This window comes from Suncus etruscus, chromosome 12 (assembly GCF_024139225.1).
Source record: "Suncus etruscus isolate mSunEtr1 chromosome 12, mSunEtr1.pri.cur, whole genome shotgun sequence".
Taxonomy (NCBI): Eukaryota; Metazoa; Chordata; class Mammalia; order Eulipotyphla; family Soricidae; genus Suncus; species Suncus etruscus.
In genome coordinates, this window is record NC_064859.1 from 8,511,599 (window position 1) to 8,535,149 (window position 23,551).

General features: G+C 45.8%; 2 protein-coding genes across 2 annotated transcripts in view; both read right to left on the reverse strand.

The window, feature by feature from the left end:
• Nucleotides 1-605: 605 nt before the first annotated feature.
• On the reverse strand, nt 606-6,760 carry PDCD2 (programmed cell death 2). The gene is made up of 6 exons (XM_049785203.1): nt 6,478-6,760; nt 5,842-6,087; nt 5,161-5,289; nt 3,994-4,097; nt 1,502-1,615; nt 606-1,138 (listed from the first exon to the last, which is right to left on the reverse strand). The coding sequence occupies exons 1-6, from the start codon at nt 6,758-6,760 to the stop codon at nt 935-937; spliced, it is 1,080 nt and encodes a 359-aa protein (XP_049641160.1). The 3' UTR covers nt 606-934.
• A 13,025-nt stretch (nt 6,761-19,785) lies between these two features.
• The window catches only part of ARHGEF37 (Rho guanine nucleotide exchange factor 37), a 56,010-nt gene continuing 52,244 nt past the window's right edge, over nt 19,786-23,551 (reverse strand). Inside the window, exons 12-13 of the mRNA XM_049785174.1 lie at nt 22,368-22,555; nt 19,786-20,083 (exon numbers count right to left, since the gene is read on the reverse strand). Of these exons, the coding sequence (XP_049641131.1) occupies nt 19,874-20,083; nt 22,368-22,555 (398 nt within the window). The 3' untranslated portion in view covers nt 19,786-19,873. The remainder of the gene's footprint in view (nt 20,084-22,367; nt 22,556-23,551) is intronic.

Sequence of the window (23,551 nt, forward strand, 5' to 3'; positions counted from 1 at the left end):
CTGCAAAATTAGGGGGTAGGGAGAGAACACCAGAGCACCGCCAGGTGTGACCCAAAAACAAAACAAAACAAAACAAAAAAAGAAAATTCAGTGCTACAAATTTATATTACTGGGCATCTCAATATTTATATCCTTATGTGTTTTTTATTTTTGGTTTTGGGTCACACCCAGCAGCGCTCAGGGGTTACTCCTGGCTCTAAAATCAGTCCTGGCAGGCTCAGGGGACCATATGGGATGCCGGGATTCGAACCACTGTCCTTCTGCATACAATCTTAATCTCCATGCTATCTCCCCAGCCCCTATCCTTACGTGTTTATGGAATAAATGTAACTGTTAAGGCACTTGCCTTGCATGCAGCCAACCGTGATACAAGCCCTGGCACTGCATATGGCCTGTATACTAAGATTAAAATAATTCCATTGAGTCCCACATTAACAGATAACTATCTATACCTATCTTTCCATTTTTATTTCTGTACATGTACACTGATCTTACCAAATTATAAATGCTATCAAACAATGGAAGGTTTGTCAGTTTAGATACTTATATTTATGATTTATACTTATATTTATACTTATATTTAGATATTTAGATACTTATATTTATGGTATGAACAGGGCTGGGATTGTCCAAACCAGCAGACTGTGTGAGGCCCACAATCTTGAGGGCAGGACTGTGGAGAGTATTAGCTGTCTGTGGCCCATGTGTGGTCCATCTGTGCCATTACATGACTCAAGAATGACATTATACATATGCAATGGTCCCCAGCAAGGGGAAAAAAAGAAGACTCCCCACCTGGTCTATAATAGTAATATAATGTACAAACACTTAAGAGAAATATGTATTTCTTTCCAGTACAATTTGTCCAGATGAAGAGTATGACACTTAAAAACATCCCTCTATCTGTACTCTGATACCACTTCAAGACAGAATTCTACACCTCAATTGTCTGAGGCTGATCAGTATTTGACAGTGTCTCTAAGGTGTTATCTGTGATCTCTTGCTTCCAAACAAACTCCTCTGTGTATCCAGTGCCCAGTCTGCAGCTTTCAGCACAGGTGAAGACTGCCAGAACTCCCCAGTCAACACTTTTGCCCAGTCTGTCAGCCTTCAGGTAGTTGAGCAGCTGAGGCATGACCTGAGGAGAGAATCTAAGTTAGTGCTGTTTCTTTATAACTGCAGCATCTGTCCCTCTAGGGGGCCGGAGCAGTAACACAGCAGGTAGGGCATTTACCTTGTAGGTGGCTGACCCAGGTTTTTTTCCTTGGTATCCCATATGGCTCCCCAAGCCTGTCAGTGCAGACCCTGGAGTAACCTCTGAACACTGATGTTGTGTCCCCTTGTCGTCGTCCCCCCCCCCCCAAAGAATTTCTTCCTCTGAAGGGCTGATTGGGTGAAATTGTTTGGTTTTGGGCCACACCTGTCAGTCCCCATATCGATATTCTTAATGTTTATAAATAAAACCAGGTAATCAAACTAAAATAATTCTTTAACCTCATACCTGAAATTCAAATATTCTCTTTGCACCACAGGGGCAATCAGGAATATCCTTTTCTTGAGGGATATTTTCACCAGAAATCCAGATGGGGGTGATTCCTCTGCCATACCTGAGAATCTAAAATCAATTCAGAGGGCCAGAGATTACAGGGATTAAGATTCATGTCTTATATGTACCTGACCACAACTTAATCCATATATGGTTCCCACCCACCCCAGCAGTGCCAGGTATGCCCCAACTTATCCTCTTTGTCCCCTAACATCAAGCAGGGTCATGTTCAGACCATCAACAGCTAACTGAAAAACATCCAGTGGTAGTTCATGTATGAAATAATCTGAAACTTATAGTCCCCCTTCATACCAAGTACCACCTTATATTGAATTCCTTAGGTGTTAATACGACTAGAATCTGAATCCTCTGAATACAATGTGAAGGGTCGGACAATAATTGTCTTCTCATTATTAAGTTCTGGATGGAAAGCTGCAGTCCAAAGATTGTTTATCTCCATATTTTTGTATATAATCTCATTTTAGAAAAACATTAGGGGTTTGAGAGGTTGTGGGTTAGAGTGCATAATTTGTCCTGCATTCAATCCGCAGCGCTGTACTTGGTAGCCCCAGTGGCCGCAGGGATTGAGATTATTTTTTGTTTGGTTTTCTGGCAGGCTCCTTAAGACACCATATGGAATGCCAGGGATCAAACCTTGGTGAACTGCGTGTAAGGCAGATGAATTAACTACCCAAGTTCTAGTTCTCTGGCCTGATGTCATTTAAAAAACAAGGGGCCAGAGAGATAGCATAGTGGTAGGGCATTTGCCTTGCATGTGGCCGACCCAGGAGGGACCAGGTTCAATTCCTGGCAATCCTATATGGTCCCCAGCCTGCCAGGGGTGATTTCAGAGTGCAGAGCCAGGAGTAACCCCTTGAGCACTGCTGTGTGTGGCCCAACAACCAATCAATAATAATAAAGTTAATTTTTTTTTTTTTTTATTTTGGGCCCGGAGAGAAAGCACGGCAGCGTTTGCCTTGTAAGCAGCCAATCCAGGACCAAATGAGGTTGGTTCGAATCCCGGTGTCCCATATGGTCTCCCCTGCCTGCCAGGAGCTATTTCTGAGCAGACAGCCAGGAGTAACCCCTGAGCACTGCTGGGTGTGGCCCAAAAACCAAAAAAAAAAAAAAAAAAAGTTTTTTTATTTTATGAATTCCAAATGCAAGGGTCCTATTAATAAATTTTATTACCAGGCTGTTACCTAACTACTGAGAAGCTTTCTTAGATTTATTGGAAGGACTCTTAATTTCTAACAGCTATCTTTTCAGCATTAGGAAAAGTTTTTTTCTTGCTATATTTAGGCCCTAGACATCACTCTGGTTATTCCTGGCTATGCGCTCAGAAATCACTCCTGGCTCGGGGATCCTACCAGGGGGATCAAACTGTGGTCCGTCCTGGGTCAGCCGCATGAAAGGCAAACACCCTACCGCTATGCTATTGCACTGGCCCCTTCTCTATTTTGGGGGGGGGAGGGCCACACCCGGAGGCTTTCAGGGGTTACTCCAGAAATCACTCCTGGAAGGCTGGGGGACCATATGGGAGGCTGGGGATCAAACCTGGGTCCGTCCTGGTTCAGCAGCATGCAAGGCAAATACCCTACCACTGTGCTATCGCTCTAGCCCCACACCCTCTTATTATCACTGGAGATATGATTATATCAGAATGTAATAAGTAGGGGCTGGAGACATAGCATGGAGGTAGGGTGTTTGCCTTGCATGCAGAAGGACGGTAGATCAAATCCCGGCATCCCATATGATCCCCCGAGCCTGCCAGGAGGGATTTCTGAGCATAAAGCCAGGAGTAACCCCTGAGCGCTGCTGGGTGTGACACTCCCCCCCCCCCCAAAAAAAAAAGAATGTAATAACTAAAGCACTCAGACCTGGGTCATTCAAAAGTTTATTTCACAAAACCCAGCATCTCTATTAACATGCTACATCAATTTTTCTAAAGGCCTGTTAGAAAAAATGGGCAAAAAAATCTTTCCTTTTGCCATTAGTACCTCAATCCCATTATAAAACGTCTAGCTCCTCTCCTATTCTCGATATTTTATTAAATTAATTCTCTCTGATCAACAGCATATTTTTTAGTTTTGTTAAAAGAACTAGCATTATAAAAATATCTTTCCAGGAGCCAGAGTGATAGTACAGCGGTAAGGCATTTGCCTTACATGTGGCCAACACAGGATGGATCCTGGTTCGAATCCCAGCATTATATAATCCCCAGAGCCTGCCAGTAGCGACTTCAGAGCTCAGAGCCAAGAGTAACTAACTCCTGAGCGCAGCAGAGTGTGAACCAAAACCAAAATAAATAAATAAATAATGTATCCAAATGGACTGAGTAAAGAACTCTTGAAGAAGACTTTATTACAAAAAATTGCTTCGCAGAAATTACTCCCCGAGAACATGGCTCGAAAAACAACAGAAAAAAAAAGTAAGTTCTTTTTCACCTGTTCAGGCTCAAGGGCTATCTTATTCTTAAACTTCTGGAAAATCTTATCTTCCCTGGATTCATGCTTTGCCATTGATTCTAATTCTTCTTCAGATGCTTCAGCTGCAAATCAAAAGAACAAGAATTACAAGAGCAACAATACCCATGACTTGAAAATTCACATGTGGAAAAAAAAAGAAGGGGCCAGAGAGGCGGCGCTGGCCAAGGAAGGACTGTGGTTTGATCCCCGGCATCCCATATGGTCCCCCCAAGCCAGGGGCAATTTCTGAGCGCTTAGCCAGGAGTAACCCCTGAGCATCGAACGGGTCTGCCCCCCCCCCCAAAGAGAGAAAACAAAAATTCACATGTGAAGTTCCATTAGTAATCACAAATCAGATAGTAAAGGCCAGGTGCTTATATCTTTAAAACCTTCCAAATTTCTGGCTAATTTATGAAGCATCATTTATCATCTAGTCTCCTAATAAGCTTGAAAGTAATGGAATCAAACCCAAGTCTTGGGCACTGGACTGCTTTAGTTACTACATGCAAGGACAGCCAATAGTAGTCTTTAAGACTTTTGTTCTTTATGTCTCTTTGTATCTTACCCATTTTTTCCCCATGCAATACACTTGGCTCCATCCCACTGCATTCATTGTGCACTTATCAACTAGTTTCTTCTCTACACTCTCCTCCACAAGGCAACAGAACTTCATTCAGTCTTTATAAAATGTATCAAAGTACAGTTGTGATATCCTGACTGAACACAAACTGGGAAGTTGACATTCCAATCTAACATTGAGGGCTGGAGTAGTAGTACAGCAGGCATTCTTTCTTGGTCAAAACAGGTAAAGATTATTTTTATTAAGATTGCACTTGAAAAGGCTGAGAATCTTTTCCTATCAGAACCTCTCCTCTTTTTTATTTTTTTGGTTTTTGGGTCACACCCGGCAGCGCTCAGGGCTACTCCTGGCTCTAGGCTCATAAATCACCCCCCTCCCTCCGCAGGCTCAGGGGACCATATGGGCTGCCAGGATTCAAACCACTGTCCTTCTATATGCAAGGCAAACGCTTTACCTCCATGCTATCTCTCCGGCCCCAAAACTTCTCCTCTTGACCAAAAGACCCCCTTGTTGCAGGCATTATCATTATTCAACTCTCAAATCAAGTTCTGAAACTTGCATCTTACCCATGCTCCCTATGATCTCCGAGTCCTCTTTTTCCACACCAATGGGAGTAATCTCATCTTCTGTTTCTATTACAATTTCAAATTCTGGAAAAAGGAAGTTGTGGTCTGGAATTGTACTGCTGAAATTATCTGGAACACAAAAGGTAACTAGTATCATTACTAATGTTTATTTAGCTTTCGAGATAGTCTAATGATTTTCTATTTCTAGTAAAGTATCACAGGAAGTGTTTCTCTATTGTTCCACCATTTTAAGCTACAATCCAGAAATTAGAAATTCATATGAAGCCATGCTGGGGTAGGCAAAACTGCCAGAGTTCACAAACTGTTTTCTTTTGGGGGGAGTCACACTGGAGATTCTCAGTGGCTACTCCCGGCTCTGTGTTTGCAGAACTACCCGTGGTGCTGAATTCAAGAGGTCCCCATAACCTACTGCTACTGGTAGGCCCCTCACGCCTCTTTAATATCAAGTGTTCACGTTGCCATAAAATAAATTTTTTTTAACTTTTGCCCCAAAATACTATAAGGTCTGAGTGGGCAAAAACTCTGAGTTTACACTTAAAAAGATTAGACTAGAGCCCCCAAGAGAATGCTAAGTGCGTGTAAAAGGCAAGATACGGCGCGGGCTTCCCCAGTACAAGAGACTGGACAAGTCGGGTGCCCCCAAACCGACACAAGACTCACCTGACTGCGTACAGACCTGCTTATGTCCCAACTTCCAGTCCAGAGTCTGATGTTCTTTACTGCAGTAATGTGCCCCGTGACATCTGGAGCAAGTTTTGGGGGCCAGGCAGCCGCAGACTCTGCAGAGATGAGCCCCCGATTGGAGCTGGAGGCACACGACGGCGGGTCCTGTGTCGGGCGGCGGGTCCTCCGGGGGCGGCTCGAAGGAGAAAAAGTCATTCTTCCTGGGCAGCTGATTCCTAAACACTGAGATACGTGGGAAACGTTTAAAAGCCTGAAATCAAACGAGATGACAGATGACGATTCTCGCGTTCTCCTAAGAACGGGTGGCTTTCCTGTGTGTGCGTCTCGCGTTCCAGAGGGCTGGAAAGACGCTGCAAGAGGACCCAGCCCCAGCCCGTCCAAAGGGCTGGTAGGCAACAGCAGCCTTTGCTTTCTAGGAGTGGAGAGACGTGCAGAGAGAGGGGGCGGGAGGCAAGGCCTTTCGCTTGCATGCAGAGGGACGGCGGTTGCCATCCGGGCGTCCCATAGGGTCCCCGCAGCAAGAGCCAGGAGTTCACACTCCCGGGCTCCTCGAGTGCAAGCGCCAAGCCCGTCGGGCCTACACTCGACGCGCCCTCCCGAGCCTCGCCTCACCTCGCAGGCCGGCGCAGCAGGGCGGCGCGCGGCAGCAGAAGAGGAACAGGCCGCGGTGGAAGGCGTCGGCGCGGCCCGGCAGCGGGGCGTACAGCTGCAGCACGAAGGCCAGCGGCCGGCCGCACGCCGGGCAGGACAGCGCCGCGGGGCCCGGCAGCCCGCTCTGGCCCAGCCACGCCGGCCGCCCGCCCACCTTGCTGGGGAACTGCTCGCTGCGCAGCCGCCACGCCGGCGCCGCCTCGGCGAAGCCCAGCTCCACCGGCCCGGCGTGGGAGGCCGCCATGGCGCCCTCGGCGGAAGTGGGAGCGCCACCGGAAGTCACGTGCCCCGGCTGCCGGAGGGGATTGGCCGTCCGGGGCGGACTTCCGGCCCCGCGGCGGCGAGGGCCCGCCCCCTCCAGGCCGGGTCTGAACCCAAGTTGCCCACTTGCAAGGCCAGTGCCCTCCCTGTTCTCCTGTCACTCCGGTCCCCAGTCCCCCTTCTATTCCTTGCACCCCCTTGTTCTATTATTGCAAGTACAACAGATAGGTGATAGATTACCTGATGTCTGCTGTTCTGTGACTAACTTCCATTGACCTCACGTCCTCCAGTTGCATCCAAATTGCTTATGCTTGGAGGATTGGATTTTCCATTCCCTCCTCCGTTCTTGGCCGCCACGGTCGGTTCTATAGCCTAACTGTCATGGGAAGTGCATAAGACTTTTGTAAGGAGGGGCCGGAGCGATAGCGCAGCACAGGGTGTTTGCCTTGCACACAGCTGATCCAGGACAGACCTCGGCTGGATCCTCGGAGTCCCATATGGTCTCCCTAGCCAGGAGCGATTTCTGAGGGCATAGCCAGGAGTATTCCATGGGCATCACCGGGTTTACCCCCAACAACAACAACAAAAGGCTTTTGCAAGGAAACTTTTGACACCCCAGTGTGGGTAGTGTTAAATGCTGTTCCCAAACTGCATCGCAGGCAGAACCCCTGTAGAGCTATTTGTTCCAGGGAACCCTGTAGAGCGATTGTTACAGGAATTCTCTTTGAGGTTGAAAGCTTCAGAAATGGGGAAGGACAGCACAAAGAGGAGCAGAGGAGCGCCATCCTCTCATGATTCTTACTTGGGTTTGACCTTGGGCTGCCCCTCCTTTTTCACAGAGATCTCTGGTTATAATACCTATCAATATTGCCTTGCTCCAGAGCACTCTCAGACCCATTGTTCATACTGAGCAACATCTCCTCAGGGCCTTAATCAACCCCCATGTTCTGTTACCCTTCAGATATCCAGGTTCCTCTTTTGGTCCTATAAAGGCACAATTGTAAGAGACCCTGTCTCTGCTCATCAGCCAGGGACCTGTTCTTTATCAGTCATGAGCTGGGGTCCCCAAACACACTGGGAAGAGGAAGTTGACCTTTGCCTGCTGACAGGGTCTGCACAGGTAGATTCCAAGAAGCAGAATCATTGGCTCATCTCCACATGTCTTTGTCTTTCTATTTTCCTTAGGGGTTGAAGTGTATCACTTTCCATTAACTGATAATAAGAGTTTGTGATTGTCCTAGCAAGAGTGTCACTAAGTTTGGTATCAATTTTTTTATCAATAGAGCCAGAATTGATCATTTTTTTCTTTAAACTTTATTGATTGATTGATTTTGGGCCACACCCAGCAGTGTTCAGGGTTTACTGTTGGCTCTGCACTCAGAAATTGCCGCTGGCAGGCTGGGGACCATATAGGATGCCAGGAATCAAACCAGGTCCCTCCTGGGTTGGCTGCATGCAAGGCAAATGCCCTACCACTGTTCTATCTCTCTAGCCCAAGAATTGATCATTCTTTTACTGGGACATTCCCTTCTTTTATGAAATGTCCTGGAGGCCAGCCAAAGACAGAGCAGGTGACTCCCGGGAATTAAGAAATCATCATTTTGCTTGTCATATCAGCACTGTTTCATGCAGACACATAACAATCTGCTGAGCACCTTGTGTTCTAGATGGCCTCTGGTCCATGTTCCCTTCCAGGGGATGCAAACACAACTGTTGCAGGCAGCAGGTATCCAAGTCATATTCTTCTGTAGTTGGCTGAGAGCAAGATTCAGGAGGGACCTTGCTTGTTAAGCTTTTCTCTGTGGATTTAGGTTGTTATCATTGCTGTACAATGTGTCAAGAACAGTTTAGGTGACCAGTAGAGAGAACACTTAAATGTTCAGTTCCTTCACCCTGTCACATTGCACTTTACTGTTTTCTATATTTGTCGACATTCCTAAGAAACCTTGTAAAAATATATGTTTTACACATAGATTTTACACTGTTAAAACTTAAAGTAGATCTAGATCACTTAGTGCCTTATTCAAAAAATTATAAGAAATGTTTGTTTATCCTTATGTTTTGCCAGTTAGGACTGACTCCTGATTCTGTACTTATGAATCACTCTTGGTGGGCATCAGGTGACTCCATGGTGTGCTGGGAATGGAACTCGGGTCTGTTGTGTACCAGGCAGGCAAGTGCTCTCTCTGCTTCCTATTGCCCAAAATTAATGTTTTTTTTAATTTATTGTTTATTTATTTATTTTTTAAATGTATTTATTGTTGTGAGTGTATTTAAAGGAGTTTACAGTTAATACATCTTTAATAGGTGATGATGCCCCCTGTAATGGCAGCTTGACTGGGACACAGCCCCTTGAAACAGTCAACTGCCGGTATAATAGAAGCCTGGCAGGTAGAGGGGGGCCAAGGAAGAGAGCCTGTATGCTGGGTGCAGGAGGCCCAGGCCCTGGCCAGTCTGGGTCTAATACACAGAATAAGCAACATCAGCCAGATGCAACTTGCCCCACTTTCTCTCTTTCTGCATGAAATATAGCTGTTTGGCCCAGGACTATAGGCCTCCCCCTCCCAGCTCTCTCCCTTGTGATCTCTCTTTCTCTTTCTCTTTCTCTCTCTCTTCTCTCTTTATGCGACTTCTCAGTTTACTACATTCGGCATCCCTGGGTAGGCACTGGCACATTGTTATTTAAAAAAAAAGTTATTTATAGTTGGATTTTATAAACACAATATTTCAGGACCAAAACCACCACCAGTGCCAACCTCCTTCTACCAGTGTTCCCAAAATCCACCCAATGCTACCACCCTCTGCCCAGCTTGCCTTCACAACAGGAACTTTTGGAGGGGCCACACCCAGTGGCACACAGGGGTTATTTCTGGCTCTGTGTTCAGAAATAACTCCTGGCAGGCTTGGGAGACCATATGGGGTGCTGGGGATTAAACTCGTGTCAGCTGCTTGCAAGGCGAACACCCTACCTGCTGTGCTATAGCTCGGGCTCCAGCAAGCACTTTTTAAGTTCTCATGATTTTATTGCTGCTTAATTTTAATGATCGTATCTGTATTCTCTGTTTACTAGGTGTTACATGGAATAATGTAATTTGAAACAGCTGGTTAGTTCAATTCCTCTTTGTCCTTCAGTGCAGGGCACTCTTTGTAACTCCTCACATTTGACAATCATTCTTTACAGCTGCTGGAGAGACCTTTATGGGTGCTTGAGTCAATCCTGAGCTCAGATCCACATATTACCATTGTCTCAGCACCACTGGCTGCTACCCAAAAGCTATATGAAAAATGAAAAGAGAACTTGCCCCTTTCATTTCCCTTCTACCTGTTTTTACTTTGAAGCCAACAACAGATCCCTTAGGTTTGATGGTTCCTTCAAGTGTTAGGGGTGTGACATGCAGGTTAAGCACAGCTTCCATGGTACTCTTTTAATTTGTGAGATGTCACTACCAGCAAAGGTATTGTCTCCATTTATTTAGGAAACATGCACTAGATATGGCTTTTGGCTTTCCTGGTGCAGTGCCTAATTTTCCTTCCAAGAATTATCTGCCAGAAGGCCCGTTTAGAGAAGTCAATCATTGATCCTTTGCGTGGATTGCTGGCTATAATTCTGACACGGGTGTGACATTACATTTTCTCTTTTTTTCTTTTATTTGATTTTTGTCTCCTTTTCTTCTACAGAAATTCGGCCTTAGCTTTTCTACACTCACAAAGGAATTTCGGTACCAAAGCCCGCCAAAAGCTCCCTGCTGGCTAGTTTATTTGTGACTCTTACTTCAAGTATAACCTGGCGCCAGCAGCTTGTTTTTTCTGGGTCTATCTCTATGATAGTAAACAAATATTTCCATCCCCCCAAAAAATCTATTTTCCAGCAACTACATAAACATCTCTCGCAAAACCTGTCTCTCTCCTCCTGGTTTCTTGAAAAATCTGCTTTTTGCTAAACGAAAAACATCTTCAGCTCAAGTTTCACATTACCTCTAGCAGGGCTCTTTCTCATCTACAAGAAGTAGTTATTTAATATGTAGATTCTAGGGCCTGGTCTCATTGGGAAGATCCTCTGCTCTTTGTTTTCCCTGAAAACACCTTGCATACCAGAGTTTGTGCTTAAAAATGTCATTGGCGGGCCGGGAAGGTGGCGCTAAAGGTAAGGTGTCTGCCTTGCAAGCGCTAGGGTAGGACGGACCGCGGTTCGATCCCCCAGTGTCCCATATGGTCCCCCCAAGCCAGGGGCGATTTCTGAGCGCATAGCCAGGAGTAATCCCTGTGTCAAACGGGTGTGGCCCAAAAACAAACAAACAAACAAAAAAAACCAAAAAAACAAAAAAAAATGTCATTGGCTAAACAGTAAAATTTGTCTCTCGTCCCATGGGCGTGGGTCCCCATACAATGCATTTTGTGTGGTCTCATTTATTTCATTTTCATATTTCATATTTGTCCATTTCGTGTTTCCACTTATTCCCAGTGAGGATTTATGGACCCCACTAAGGTCTTGCCTGTGGACGCAGCACGCCCATGGCAGTAAGGTATCTATGTTTCTCTGACAAGAGACATTATTCTGTCCATGTGGCTCTTTCTGAAAAATCACCCTAAGTGCTGTATCTTCAACCCCAGGTGAACGAGTCTAAATCAGGCTCGAACATGAAATAATTCAGACCAGGATAAGAGTGAAACATATATAGTCTGGCCATCTTCTACCTCATATCTCTAGCAAGCTGCCTGCCAGAACTGTTTTTATTGAGTACAGAGACCACCCCCAGGTAGGGCAGTAAACATGGGCTATTCTGAGCCTGTCCCACCCAGGTTTATACAAGACAATCTTTGTTTTGGGTGAAACCAAGTTGTACCAGTGGTCCTCAAACTATGGCCCGCGGGCCACATATTGTATTTGTATCTGTTTTGTTTCTTCATTGCAAAATAAGATATATGCAGTGTGCATAAGAATTCATTCATGAATTTTGTTTTTACTATAGTCAGACCCTCCAATGGTCTTAGGGACAGTGAACTGGCCCCCTGTTTAAAAAGTTTGAGGACCCCTGTGTAAGCAAAGAAACCAGGGATGATCTTTATTTTGGGTAAAATAAGGTGTAACCCAAGTGTGAGGAAAACCCTAGTGTACGGCAGTCCCAACAACTCTCAACATACCTTTGCTCAGTAGTTCACTAGGTACCGAAGAGCCAGGAGAAATCCCTGAGCATTGCTGGATATGGCCCAAAAACAAAAATATAAGAAAAAGAAAAAAAATACAATATATCATGAGGACTTATTATGAACAACTGTACTCAGTTAAGTTAGAGATCCCAGACAAAATAAACAGGTTCCTGAAAAAAATATCATCTCCAAAACTTAAGAACAAAGAAGTAGGGACTGGAGCGATAGCATGGAGGTAAGGTGTTTGGCTTTCATGCAGAAAGATGGTGGTTCGAATCCTGGCATCCCATATGGTCCCCCGTGCCTGCCATGGGCGATTTCTGAGCATAGAGCCAGGAGTAACCCCTGAGCGCTGCCAGGTGTGACCCAAAATCCAAAAAAAAAAACAAAAAACAAAAAAAAAAAAAACCAAGGAAGTAGAAAGCATAAACAGTCCAATCACAAGTAAGGAAACTGAAACAGTAATTAAGAAGCTCCCCAAGAATAAAAGTCCAGGATCAGATGGTTTTACAGGTGAATTCTATCAAACATTCAGAAAAGAATTACTACCATTGATCCTCAGACTCTTCCAAAACATTGAAAAGACAGAAATCCTCCTTAATCCCTTTTATAAAGCTAATATCATGCTTATTCCCAAATCTGACAATGATACCACCAAGAAAGAAAACTACAGACCGTTTTCACTAATGAACATGGATGCAAAAATCCTCAACAAAAATATTAGCAAACTGAATCCAACAACATAAAAAAGATTACACATCATGACTAGTGGGTTTCATTCCAGGGATGCAAGGATGGTTCAACATATGCAAATCAATTAACATCATACACCACATCAAGAAAGACAAAAATGAAAAATAAAAGATATTTTTGCAATAATTTTCAGAGACAAAGAGAGAAGGGCCGGAAGATCCAGCTCACCACAAAGAGTAATGAGTGCAGTTAGAGAAATAACTACACTGAGAACTATCATAACAATGTGAATGAACGAGGGAAGTAGAAAGCCTGTCTAGAGTACAAGTGGGAGTGGGTTGGGGAGGGGGGAGATTTGGGACATTGGTGATGGGAATGTTGCACTGGTAAAGAGGGGTGTTCTTTACATGACTGAAACCCAATACAATCATATTTGTAATCAGGGTGTTTAAATAAAGATATTAATAAAAATAAAATATATCAATGAAAAGTAAAAAAAAGACAAAAACCACATGATCTTATCAATTAGGCATTTGATAAAATCCAACATCCATTCATGATGAAAATACTCAGCAAAATAGAGGTATAGGGAACCTTGGAATCAACCCAGATATCCAACAACAGATGAATGGATCATGAAGATGTGGTACATATATACACTGGAATATTACATAGTGGTAAGAAATGATAAAATGGGGGGCCAGAGAGTTTGTCTTGCATGCAGAAGGATGGTGGTTCGAATCCCGGCATCCCATATGGTTCCCCGAGCCTGCCAGGAACGATTTCTGAGCATAGAACCAGGAGAACCCCTGAGTGCTGCCGGTTGTGACCCAAAAACCAAAAGAAAAAAAAGAAATGATAAAATCATGCAATTTGCCACATGGATGTAACTAGAAGATATTATGTTAAATTAAGTGAGCCAGAGGAAGGATAAATATACATACAGAATATCACTTATATATGATATTTAGAATAACTCCACGAAGAAACACAATGAGCTAAATGGTAGATACTCCAAACACCATAGGTGCCAGGGTATAGTGAGGAGAAAGGAACAAATCAAGTGGAAGAGGAGAAACACAAAAAAGCCTTTACTCTCTTTTATACTACAAAGAAACAGGCAACAACAGAAACAGCTGTTCATATTGAACAGGTGTTCAACCAACTTCTCACTACAGAGGCCTCTAATAATGTTTTTATCCACAAAACAGGTGCAGAATGTGATTGGAAGTCAAAGACCCCCACTGCAGTGCTCACTATCAGTATGTTTTATTGTCTTAATTTTATTATGTATAAAATAACTTTAATTTCTTTGTCAACAGTGGTTTTTGTGATATGGATTTGTCACCCTAATTTTGCATTTTCGGTGCTCAATCATATTAGACTCCAAATGCAGGGCTTATTATGACAATGTCTTGACAAATACTCCAACTTATCCATTTCCTTTTGATTATGTCTGCTATTATGATTAAATGTTTATGTCCATAGAGAACACTAAAATAGGCAACTGCACATCATAGACTTTTGTTATGGACCCCATTCACTGAGTATATTTTTGCAAATTATTATTATCTTTTTTTCTCAAGTCAAGCTATATTACTATTATATAATAATAATAATGCCCATGCTGTCAGTTTCTTTCAGGAAAGGAACCTGGATGCACAAGACACGGTAGACAATAACTACATGGAGTAGACTCCTTTTATAATGCTCACTACCATATTGCTTAGTACTCTAGAAGTGAAAATTATGTTTATCCTAAATTGCTCCATGAACAATCTAACCCTGAAAGCTTTCTTTAGCAAAGTTTACCTCCACCATTAATGAAATGCCTAGAAATTGGAAATCCTTTCCCCCGTGATGTGCTGGCCCCATTTTTTAAGCGTTCCTCCAACACAACCTACGAATAGATCTCCAATGTCTGTCTATAAGTGAGTGTGAAGGTGTATGTGGTGGACTTCATTATGTTTTTTCTAATCTGTATTGTATATAATTCCTGTTATATATTATCCCTCCTCCCACCTACCTCCTCTCTACCCCCCGCCCCCGTTCAGCACCTTACAAATTCTCTTCTATCCTCTCATCCCCCTCAACCCTAATCTGTTATCTCTCCCTATTTAACCCCCCCATTTTTTTTTAATTTGGGTCACACCCAACAGCGCTCAGGGGTTACTCCTGGCTATGAGCTCAGAAATCGCTCCTGGCAGGCTCGGGGGACCATATGGGATGCCAGTATTCGAACCACCATCCTTCTGCATGAAAAGCAAACGCCTTACCTACATGCTTTCTCTCGGCCGCTATTTAACCCTCTTTTTTTGGGGGGGGAGGCACACCTGGCAGTACTCAGGGGTTACTCCTGGCTGTCTGCTCAGAAATAGCTCCTGGCAGGCACGGGGGACCATATGGGACACCGGGATTCGAACCAACCACCTTTGGTCCTGGATTGGCTGCTTGCAAGGCAAACACCGCTGTGCTATCTCTTCGGGCCCTATTTAACCCTCTTTACCCTTAGTTCTTAACTCCTCAGGAACTGGGACCTTTCTACTGCCCCAGCAACCTGCCATCCAGCTCCCAAAGCAAAAGGATACCTTCTTAGCCTCCTGTCTTTCATCCCAGCAAGAAGCTGCAGCCACCGCTCCTACTGACTCATTCTATGTGGTCCTTTTTAGTCCCACCTCCCTTCACTATGGACTTTTGCTTGCTACCATCAATTTGACTCTGGAAGGACCCCCAGCTTGAGGACACTACCTGATCCCTGAGTGCTGCAAACGATTTCTCAGAAGCCATCAGATCATGGTGCAAGATGAAAATGGACCCTGGATTTTATCCCATCCTCAGAACACTCTCAAAAGACTTAAAGGGAATATCTATATTTTCTTTGTATGTTTCTGTAGATGCGTTTTCTTAATAGTTATAATTCTTAGTGTTTATTTCCATATGTAGAGATAGTTTCCATTATTTCCCGCCCCTTTTTTTGTTTGTGGATCTTAGTAGGAAATTCTAGTAGAAAAGTTTTTTTTTTTTTTTTTTTTTTTTTTTGGTTTTTGGGTCACACCTGGCAATGCTCAGGGGTTATTCCTGGCTTTATGCTCAGAAATCACCCCTGGCAGGCTCGGGGGACCATATGGGATGCCGGGATTTGAACCAGCGACCTTCCACATGTAAGGCAAACGCCTTACCGCTGTGCTATCTCTCCGGCCCCATCTAGTAGAAAAGTTTTACTTAGAACAAGAGCTCAGGTTAAAACCAGAGCACAAAGTCTGTATAGCTTGTTATTTTACCCCCAAATGCAACAATAATATAATATGGCATCGTTCCTTTTTGCCTAGGCACACTAAAATGAGGAAATCTTATGTATAGAAAGAAGTTTTATCTAATCGGGATAAGAACCCATAAATTTTATAGAGCAGGATCCCCTTCCACTTTGAACAATTGTCCTGGGGAATTGACTTAGGCCTCAATTGAGCTGACATTCACTCCCCAACCACCAATATTGTCCACGCATGGACAGCAGAAGATACATGGACCATGCAAACTACTTACAGAAAGTATCACATCAAATCATAGCAAATCAACAAAAACCTTGGCTTCTGGCTCCTCCTGAAAACTGAGAATGTCTAGTACCATTCTGAAGCGACCTCCTGGGAGGCCCAAGAACCTACAGCTCCCTCAGATAGTGCTTGCACGTAGGGCAGGTTGGCTCCCTTCCGTGAGGCACTCCACCCTTGTTCTCATCTCTGTTCGTAAGGCTCCTGCCGGCTCCCCCTGGGTGCTGCGGAGCCCTGGTGCCACCTGGTGGTCATGTTCACACCTTCCGACAGCACAGCAGCGGCCACTTGCTTGATGGAGGCCCCACCACCAACCATCAACCACCAAGCCGGGGCGTTTTCCCACTCTTGAGGGAACAGGATTGCACCCACTTTACATATGATATAACAAAAAAAGTTATGCATAAAATAAAATAAAAATTTTACAGGAGCTAGTGAAGGAGCTGCAAAGAGCAAATCCAATTATTTCCTCCAGTTCTTGTCAGATGCTCCCGCAAGGGGAGAGTGGGCAGGCCAGGGCTCACTGACCTTCTCTTCACACTGGGAACATGAGGAGTGCACCTGCACTTGCCTGTGGTGGACACAGGCATCTATCTGTCTCTCTGGCTTTCCCTGATCCTATACACCCCACGGGCCCTTATTTTCCCACGAACCCCTGACCTTCTAAGTTTAGAGCTGCTCTGGGTCACCACACCAGGATTTGTTCTGAAATGTCTCCAGGGGGACAGGAAGTGCCAGCATACGTTCTTCTCATTCCCCTGGTAGCTGGGACACCGGCCATAGGACTGACTGTTCCTATGCCCTCTGGTCCTGAGCATCCATTACTTGAGGCTCTCAAAGATGCCTTGGGAGATTCCTGACCAATCAAACACGAATCCTAAAATAACCTGGGGAAGCCATGCTTCTGTTTCAAACCCTTTAGTGCCATGCCCCAGGCATGGCGAATGAAACCCAATACTCCTGGCCATGCTTACTTCTCACTCATACATTTTAGGTGTTTTCTTTGACCTCTGCATGTACCCTTCCTCCAACCTCAACTTGGGGACCACTTTCAGGAAGCCTGCCCTGGCACCACCTGGTATTCTGGGATCACCTGTTCTCCCCTCTCCTAATACTCAGACTAGACGTGATTAACTTGCTGCGTCTGTCTCCTTCACCGACCTGCAGGCTTTGGGAGGATAAGGCCCCATCTGCCTGCTGTCTCACCAGCAGCTAACTCTTAGAGACGCCCAAAGTTGTACTCAACACTCACCAGGGAACTTGGGGACTAGGGGGTGTCATTCTGATAGAGAACGAGAGTCCACTAATCAAGTGGATCTTGGGCATCCAACAAAACAAAGTCACACAAAATCCCATATGTTGCATCTTGAAAGTCCTTTATTCCCAGGAGTTTAGCTCCAATCAAGCTATAGCACAGCATTTACCCAAGATTCATCATCCTTGGTGGTATAATGTCCTCATGTCCAAGATGGAGTTGGGCCACTGAGTTCAAAAGGGCTCGCTGCACTACAGGAGCATGCAGCACTGGTAGGCACTGGTCCTTCTCAGTCTGGTTCAGTTTTCAGGCTAATACCAAGCAAGGAGACACAGGCCCTGAAAAATGCCCTCTAGGTACTCACACTTGAGCAACTTTGAGTTTCATTCCCTACTGCTTGTATTTTTCTCTTTTCTTCATAAGAGAAATTATATTTCAAGTACATTTTCCACGTTTCCTGATCAAGCATCAAGCTATCCTCAGGTCTCTTTTAATGACACTTAATAAATACACATTCTGGGACCTGACAGAAAAGGGAGACTTATTTCATCTCAAAATACTGACTATTGGAAACAGGGGAGCTGATACCCAGCTCTGGCAGGCACAAGCTGGGGACATTACTGATCCCAGGTCATTTTTATCCTTCAGGGCCAGGGAGAGAGGTTCAACCCTACAGACATGAGATGGAACCAGAAAGCTTTCTTATTTCTGAGGACTAACCCCCACCGCCCTCACCAAGCCCAACTGCACCAGAATGTGGGGTGGGATCTGGTCTTGGGCATGGCCGCAGCAAGAACTCACAAATGCTCTGCTTTGTTATTTGCTCCCCTGGGCTTCCCATTCATATCAGAGATCTGAGCAGGAAAGAGGAAGGAAAGTACGTAACGTCAGCTGAACCTGGGGCCAGGAAATGTTTCATAGGTACCAGGTTGGTCAGGCATTGTGCAGACTCCAGCATTTACAACACAGAGGAGGCAAGTTGTAGACAAGACACACACACAGACTTCCTCAAAGTTCTCCACACAAGTCACTAACAATTCTAACTGCCTTGAGCTATTCTTCAAAATAAATCTAGACTGCCACACTAGTTCTGCAGGCTGTCATTTATTAAATTTCACACTGTACCCTGTTATACACTCCAGGTCACACTGGAGATTGCGAGCCAAGTATAGGGGCCTCCATCTGCCCCACTGGGTAGATCTTAAACATAAATGTTGTGAGGGTTTTGGTTTTCTTGATGCTGGATTGGAATGACGAGATCTCATCAAGTTCAGAGACTTTCTGCCAGAGCAGGGTCTGGAGCTGCGTTCCAAGCAGCCATGTGAAGATTAGCAGTGTCTGTCTGCCTATTGTGGCTGCCCTCAATGTCTTCCCAGTCTCTGACTCAATGTCTGCCCTCACTGTGCTATAGGACCAGCCCTCAGTATCTGTCCAGTGCCTGCCCACAGTGTTTATCTACCTGGTGACTGTCTGCCCATAGTATCTCTTTGTCTATAATGTCTGTCTATACTGTTTATCTGTCTGCCTCCCCACAGTGTCTGTCTGTTGTTAAGTAGTGTCTGCCTGCCTGGGCCCTGGGCATGTTAGCAACATTGTCCTATCTGCCAGCTGATGGCAGGGATTGTACTGAGACCACTGCCAACACATCCTGCTACCAAAGGCACACCATCAGAGTCCTTCACACTCTCTCAGCAATCCTGTAATCAGGCCTATCTGCATGGGAAACCCAGACTATGGCTTATGTAAGAATACCCACAGCTTGATGCCTTGTCCACTGATGCCTCCAGGCCCTTGACAGCCTCCTGAAAGTATGAGGAGTTCCCCTGGCTCTCTTTGTTCTAGAAACAGAAACACCAACCATTACCTCACCTCCCCACCCACAGGGACCTGGGATCACCTGTACTTCCTGGGGTTCACAAGCCCATTTGTCCCTTAATGCAGAGGCAGTGGCAGTGTGCAAACCATACCACAGCAACACTCAACTGCCCAGTGGTACCCCTGCAAGTCTTCTCTTCATAGGCATTGCCTCCAACTAGCCTAGACACATTCTAGAGCTGTGAGCTGGCCCCACCCACTTGCAGGCCAAGCCAAGACTGTCCTGGGAACCCTTTATTGCCCTGAGGGCCCAGGACCCCACCACCACCACCACCAAAGGCTCTCAGGGTTATTGAATGACTGAGCAGGGGGAGATCAAGGTAGCTAACAGATATCCCAACACCACCCATGGAATATGAACTGTTGGATGGGCCCTCCGGCCTCAGTTCAGCATATACAGGCACCTTTGGCAGGGAAACCCAATCTCAGGTATGCCCTAAAGTACAGAGGTCAGACCAGACAGAAGTGCCCTTCACTCCCTATTCGGCCTAAGCCCTCACACTCCCACTTTCTTTTCCTCCTGGTGGCAGCCTCTGACCTCTCCTTGCCCTGGGGAGAAGAGGCTCTGAGAAGGCCACTAAGAGGGAAGACTCCAGCCCCAGGGTGCTGGACTCAGTCCCCTGGCCAGGAAATTGGAGGGCACATAGCCCCGCTGTCCATCCACTTCCACGAGGGTCCACTCCGGGTTCCCTTTCTTGTCCTGGTTCTCCACAACGGTCACCAGTTGGCCTGCCTGCAGATTTACTTCATGGTTACTTCTGGCCAAGAATGGGTACATGGCCATCACCTGAAACACAGGGAAGGGCTCCAAAGGTTAGAAGGACCCCTTCCCCACTTGGAGAAGCTGTCACCCTGTTCCTTCCCTAGGATCCTAAGTCACCATAGGATGGCAACCCTGAGTTCTCAACACAAACTGCCCCCTTCTCCCGAAAAGGACAGTGAGACGTGGAGAAGTCAGAGAAGTGATTCCATGCCACATGACAGCAACACAGGCCTGTTTGACTACACTCCAGGTGCTCCCAGGCAACAACAGCCATGGACAGAGCAGGGGTGAGAGCATCTGTTTTTCACCCTGGGTGGCGGGGGAGGAAGGCATTGATGGGGAAAGCCACTGATGTACCTGTAGAAATGTTGGGGAGGTGTTTCTCTTCTTGCCATTCCTGCTGCCCTGTTGGGCCAAGCCTGAGAAAGCACTGGAAAGGGTCCACCTGAGTCCCTGAGCAGCCCGTGGGCCAGGAGGAAGTGACAGGTGGCTCCTAATGAAGGCAGCTTGAGAGCCCTATAGAGCCCCGGAGTGGGGTCACCAAGACACCCCCACACTGCTGGATCTGGTGCCAGCAGTAAACTCACTCTTTGCTCAGTGAAGCAGGGACTGTGCCCAGCTTCTGCTGGGGTCCTTGTGTGCCTCACCTGGAGGGTGGGGACATCCCAGTGTGCTGGCCTAGGACCTTGGGAGGGTTCATAACTGACCTCAGTGGCATTGCTGCAGGCACACTTGAGCTCCTCCCCCAAAGCCCTGGCTCAGGTATCCCTGACTTCCTTGTTTACCTGTTCTGGTGGTTCAGGGTGCCCCTTGCCTGGGTTTTCTGTGACTACTTGACCACTGGGATGGTTTCCCCTTCAAGTCTCTGGCTCCAGTGAGTATGATCCCAGTGGGCAGATGCTCACAGGCCATTCTGCGGTGTCTCTACCTCACAGCCATCCCTGCCCACAGTGGCCCCCCATCCTTGTCCTGCCAAGCCTTCACTGCCCGCCCAATCCTTTGACTATTGAGATTCATGTCACAAACCATCATGCATGCCTTTGCAGTAGCCATCTTTCCTATGTTCACACAGTGGCATTAGCCATCCGCACAACCTAATCCACAACATCTTCATTGTTCCCTAAAGAAACTCCACACGACTAGTGGTCACTTCTCCTCTCTCTCCCCCAGCACCTGTCAGTCAGTCTCCCAATCATTTCATCTGGCTATTTGCGACATCTGCTCGGGAAAGCCCCACATGTGGCCTATTGAATCTATCTAAAGGCAGTTGCAATGCTTTAGGATGTCTCTAACTTTCACAGCAGAATCATGTGGTGCAATTAACGTTCCTCTTTCATGGATCTTTGGGTCACCTCTCCTGTGGAGCTCTGATGCACAGTGCTTCGCTGCACATCCACACATCCCCCTCCAGCAGCACCCCCAGAAAACCTAGCTTGGCTAGATGGACTGTCCTGTTCCTCACATCCCCGTCCTGTTTCCAGGCTCCTTTCTCCCATTGGGAAATTTGGGAGCTGTCTTCTGAGCCTTCACAGATTCAGTTCTTCCAACTCTGAGAAGCACTTCCCCTTCATACCACAATGTACCCACTTTATCCGGTGAAATTCTGCTCACCCTTCAGACTTGAGAAGTAGCAGCTTTCTTCCAGAAAGCCCTTTCCTGAACCTTCTCACTGCCAGGGCTTAGACACTTACCACATTTTAATGTTACAATATTCATATGACAAGTCATAATGGCTATTTCCTCAGCCCAAATTATAAATGAGAGAATGGCAAGGGCAAAATTTTACTTCTGATTATCATAAATAATGGATGGGCAGATGAATAGATCATGTGTCTAAATAGATGGATAGGTAGATGGGTGAATGGTTTAGATAGGTGAATGGATTGGTGGGTTAGATGAATGTACAGATGGGTAGGATGGCCAGACAAATGGATGAACAGATCATTGTGTATATTATTGAATGAATGGATCATTGGTAGATGGAAGAATGAATGATGGATGGATGGGTTAGGGTCGATGAATTATTGAATGGATACATGAATAAGTGGATAGTGTATAAATAGATAGGTAAGTGGATGGATGGTAAGTAGATGGAAAATGGTGGATAGATGGATGGATAGGTCATTGGATAGATGAATTGATAAGTGCATCATTGGGTGGATGGATAAATGGATGTTGGATGAAAGAATGGAAGAATGGATCCTACTTGCTCTACTCTTGGAAACAAGGGGTTAACTCTCTTGTCAGTGTGGCAGTAATGGGGGCTCCATTCCCTCAAGTGATAGATCCCACCCCTGTACAGACTCACCTGGGTCACTGTGGGGATGGTAGGGATGGGCCCAAAGGTGATAGGACCAGCAGCTATGGGAGCTGGAGTTGGCTCTGGCATATGAGATTGAGGGTCATCAGGAAGCTTCGTTTGTCCTCTAAGCTTCTCCTCACTGGGGATGATGTGATATAGCTCCAGCTTCCCAGCAGGCACGTAGCCTCGAGGGCCTAGGGACAGATGGGACATTACCATCTGGTCATTACCCATTGATGCCTGCCACTTTATATGCCCCTTTACCTGGAAATAAAAGTCCATGAAGGTGATAGACCAGTTTGTACATTTTCCCAGCACTGAAAGACCATCTGGGAAGCTCACTAAGTCAACCCTACTGTCCAGTCCCTGCTTGTACACCCCAGGGACAGACACCCACTTGCCACAGATAAAGCACACCCTATCTGCTATTGCTCTGACACATCAAAGACTCTTTGTGGGAGTAGAATGAAAGCTGCTCTCAGGGACTGGCATCTCTGTCCTACTCCTTACCCAGGGGCAACCCAAAGCAATGTACTTTCCTGCCGAGGACAGCCTGGGGAGGGAACAGAAAATGCCCTTCTCATTCTCCAGTGCCCTGGCTCATTCTCAGGATGTGTCTGCCCTTGGTTATTCCCTAGGAACAGCCATTGTTTCCCCAGAACTGGCTAGGCATCAGGACCATTTGAGTTTTGGTCACCTCTATTTCACAGCTGAGCTCCAAACTCGAAGGCAATAAAGCTTCTCTGAAAGTTGCAGTTGGTAACTGGGGCAAAGCTGTGATCCCAGAACAGCACCCCTGACCTGGCTTAAATTCCACTTAGCTACACCATCTTGAGTCACAAGTCCTTTTCTAAATTCAGCCCAATTTGTGCTGTGATCTTAATTTCTTTTTCTTCTGTTTTTGGGTCACACCCGGCAGCACTCTGCCTGACTCTGTGCTCAGAAATCACTCCTGGCAGGGATGAGACCATATGGGATGCTGGGATTAGAACCACTGTCCATCCTGGATCGGCTTTGTGCAGGCAAACACCTACTGCTGTGCTATCTTTCTGGCTCCGATCTGAATTTTTTTTAAATCAACTTTTTTTTTTTTAATGTAGGAAAACCTCCTAATCAGTAGTTCTCAGAGGCCTTGGGACCCACCAGAAATTCTTGGTCGAAGTAAGGGCATAAGAATGTGTTTTTTTGGG

Bases quoted from the DNA above. Each gene is read 5' to 3' on its own strand.
- PDCD2 (XM_049785203.1), bottom strand. From the start codon at position 6,760: ATGGCGGCCTCCCACGCCGGGCCGGTGGAGCTGGGCTTCGCCGAGGCG. The intron at 6,088-6,477 runs GTGAGGCGAGGC...CACGTATCTCAG, and splicing joins CTGCTGCGCCGGCCTGCGAG to TGTTTAGGAATCAGCTGCCC. The intron at 1,139-1,501 runs GTATGAGGTTAA...TTCTCTCCTCAG, and splicing joins AGAGAATATTTGAATTTCAG to GTCATGCCTCAGCTGCTCAA.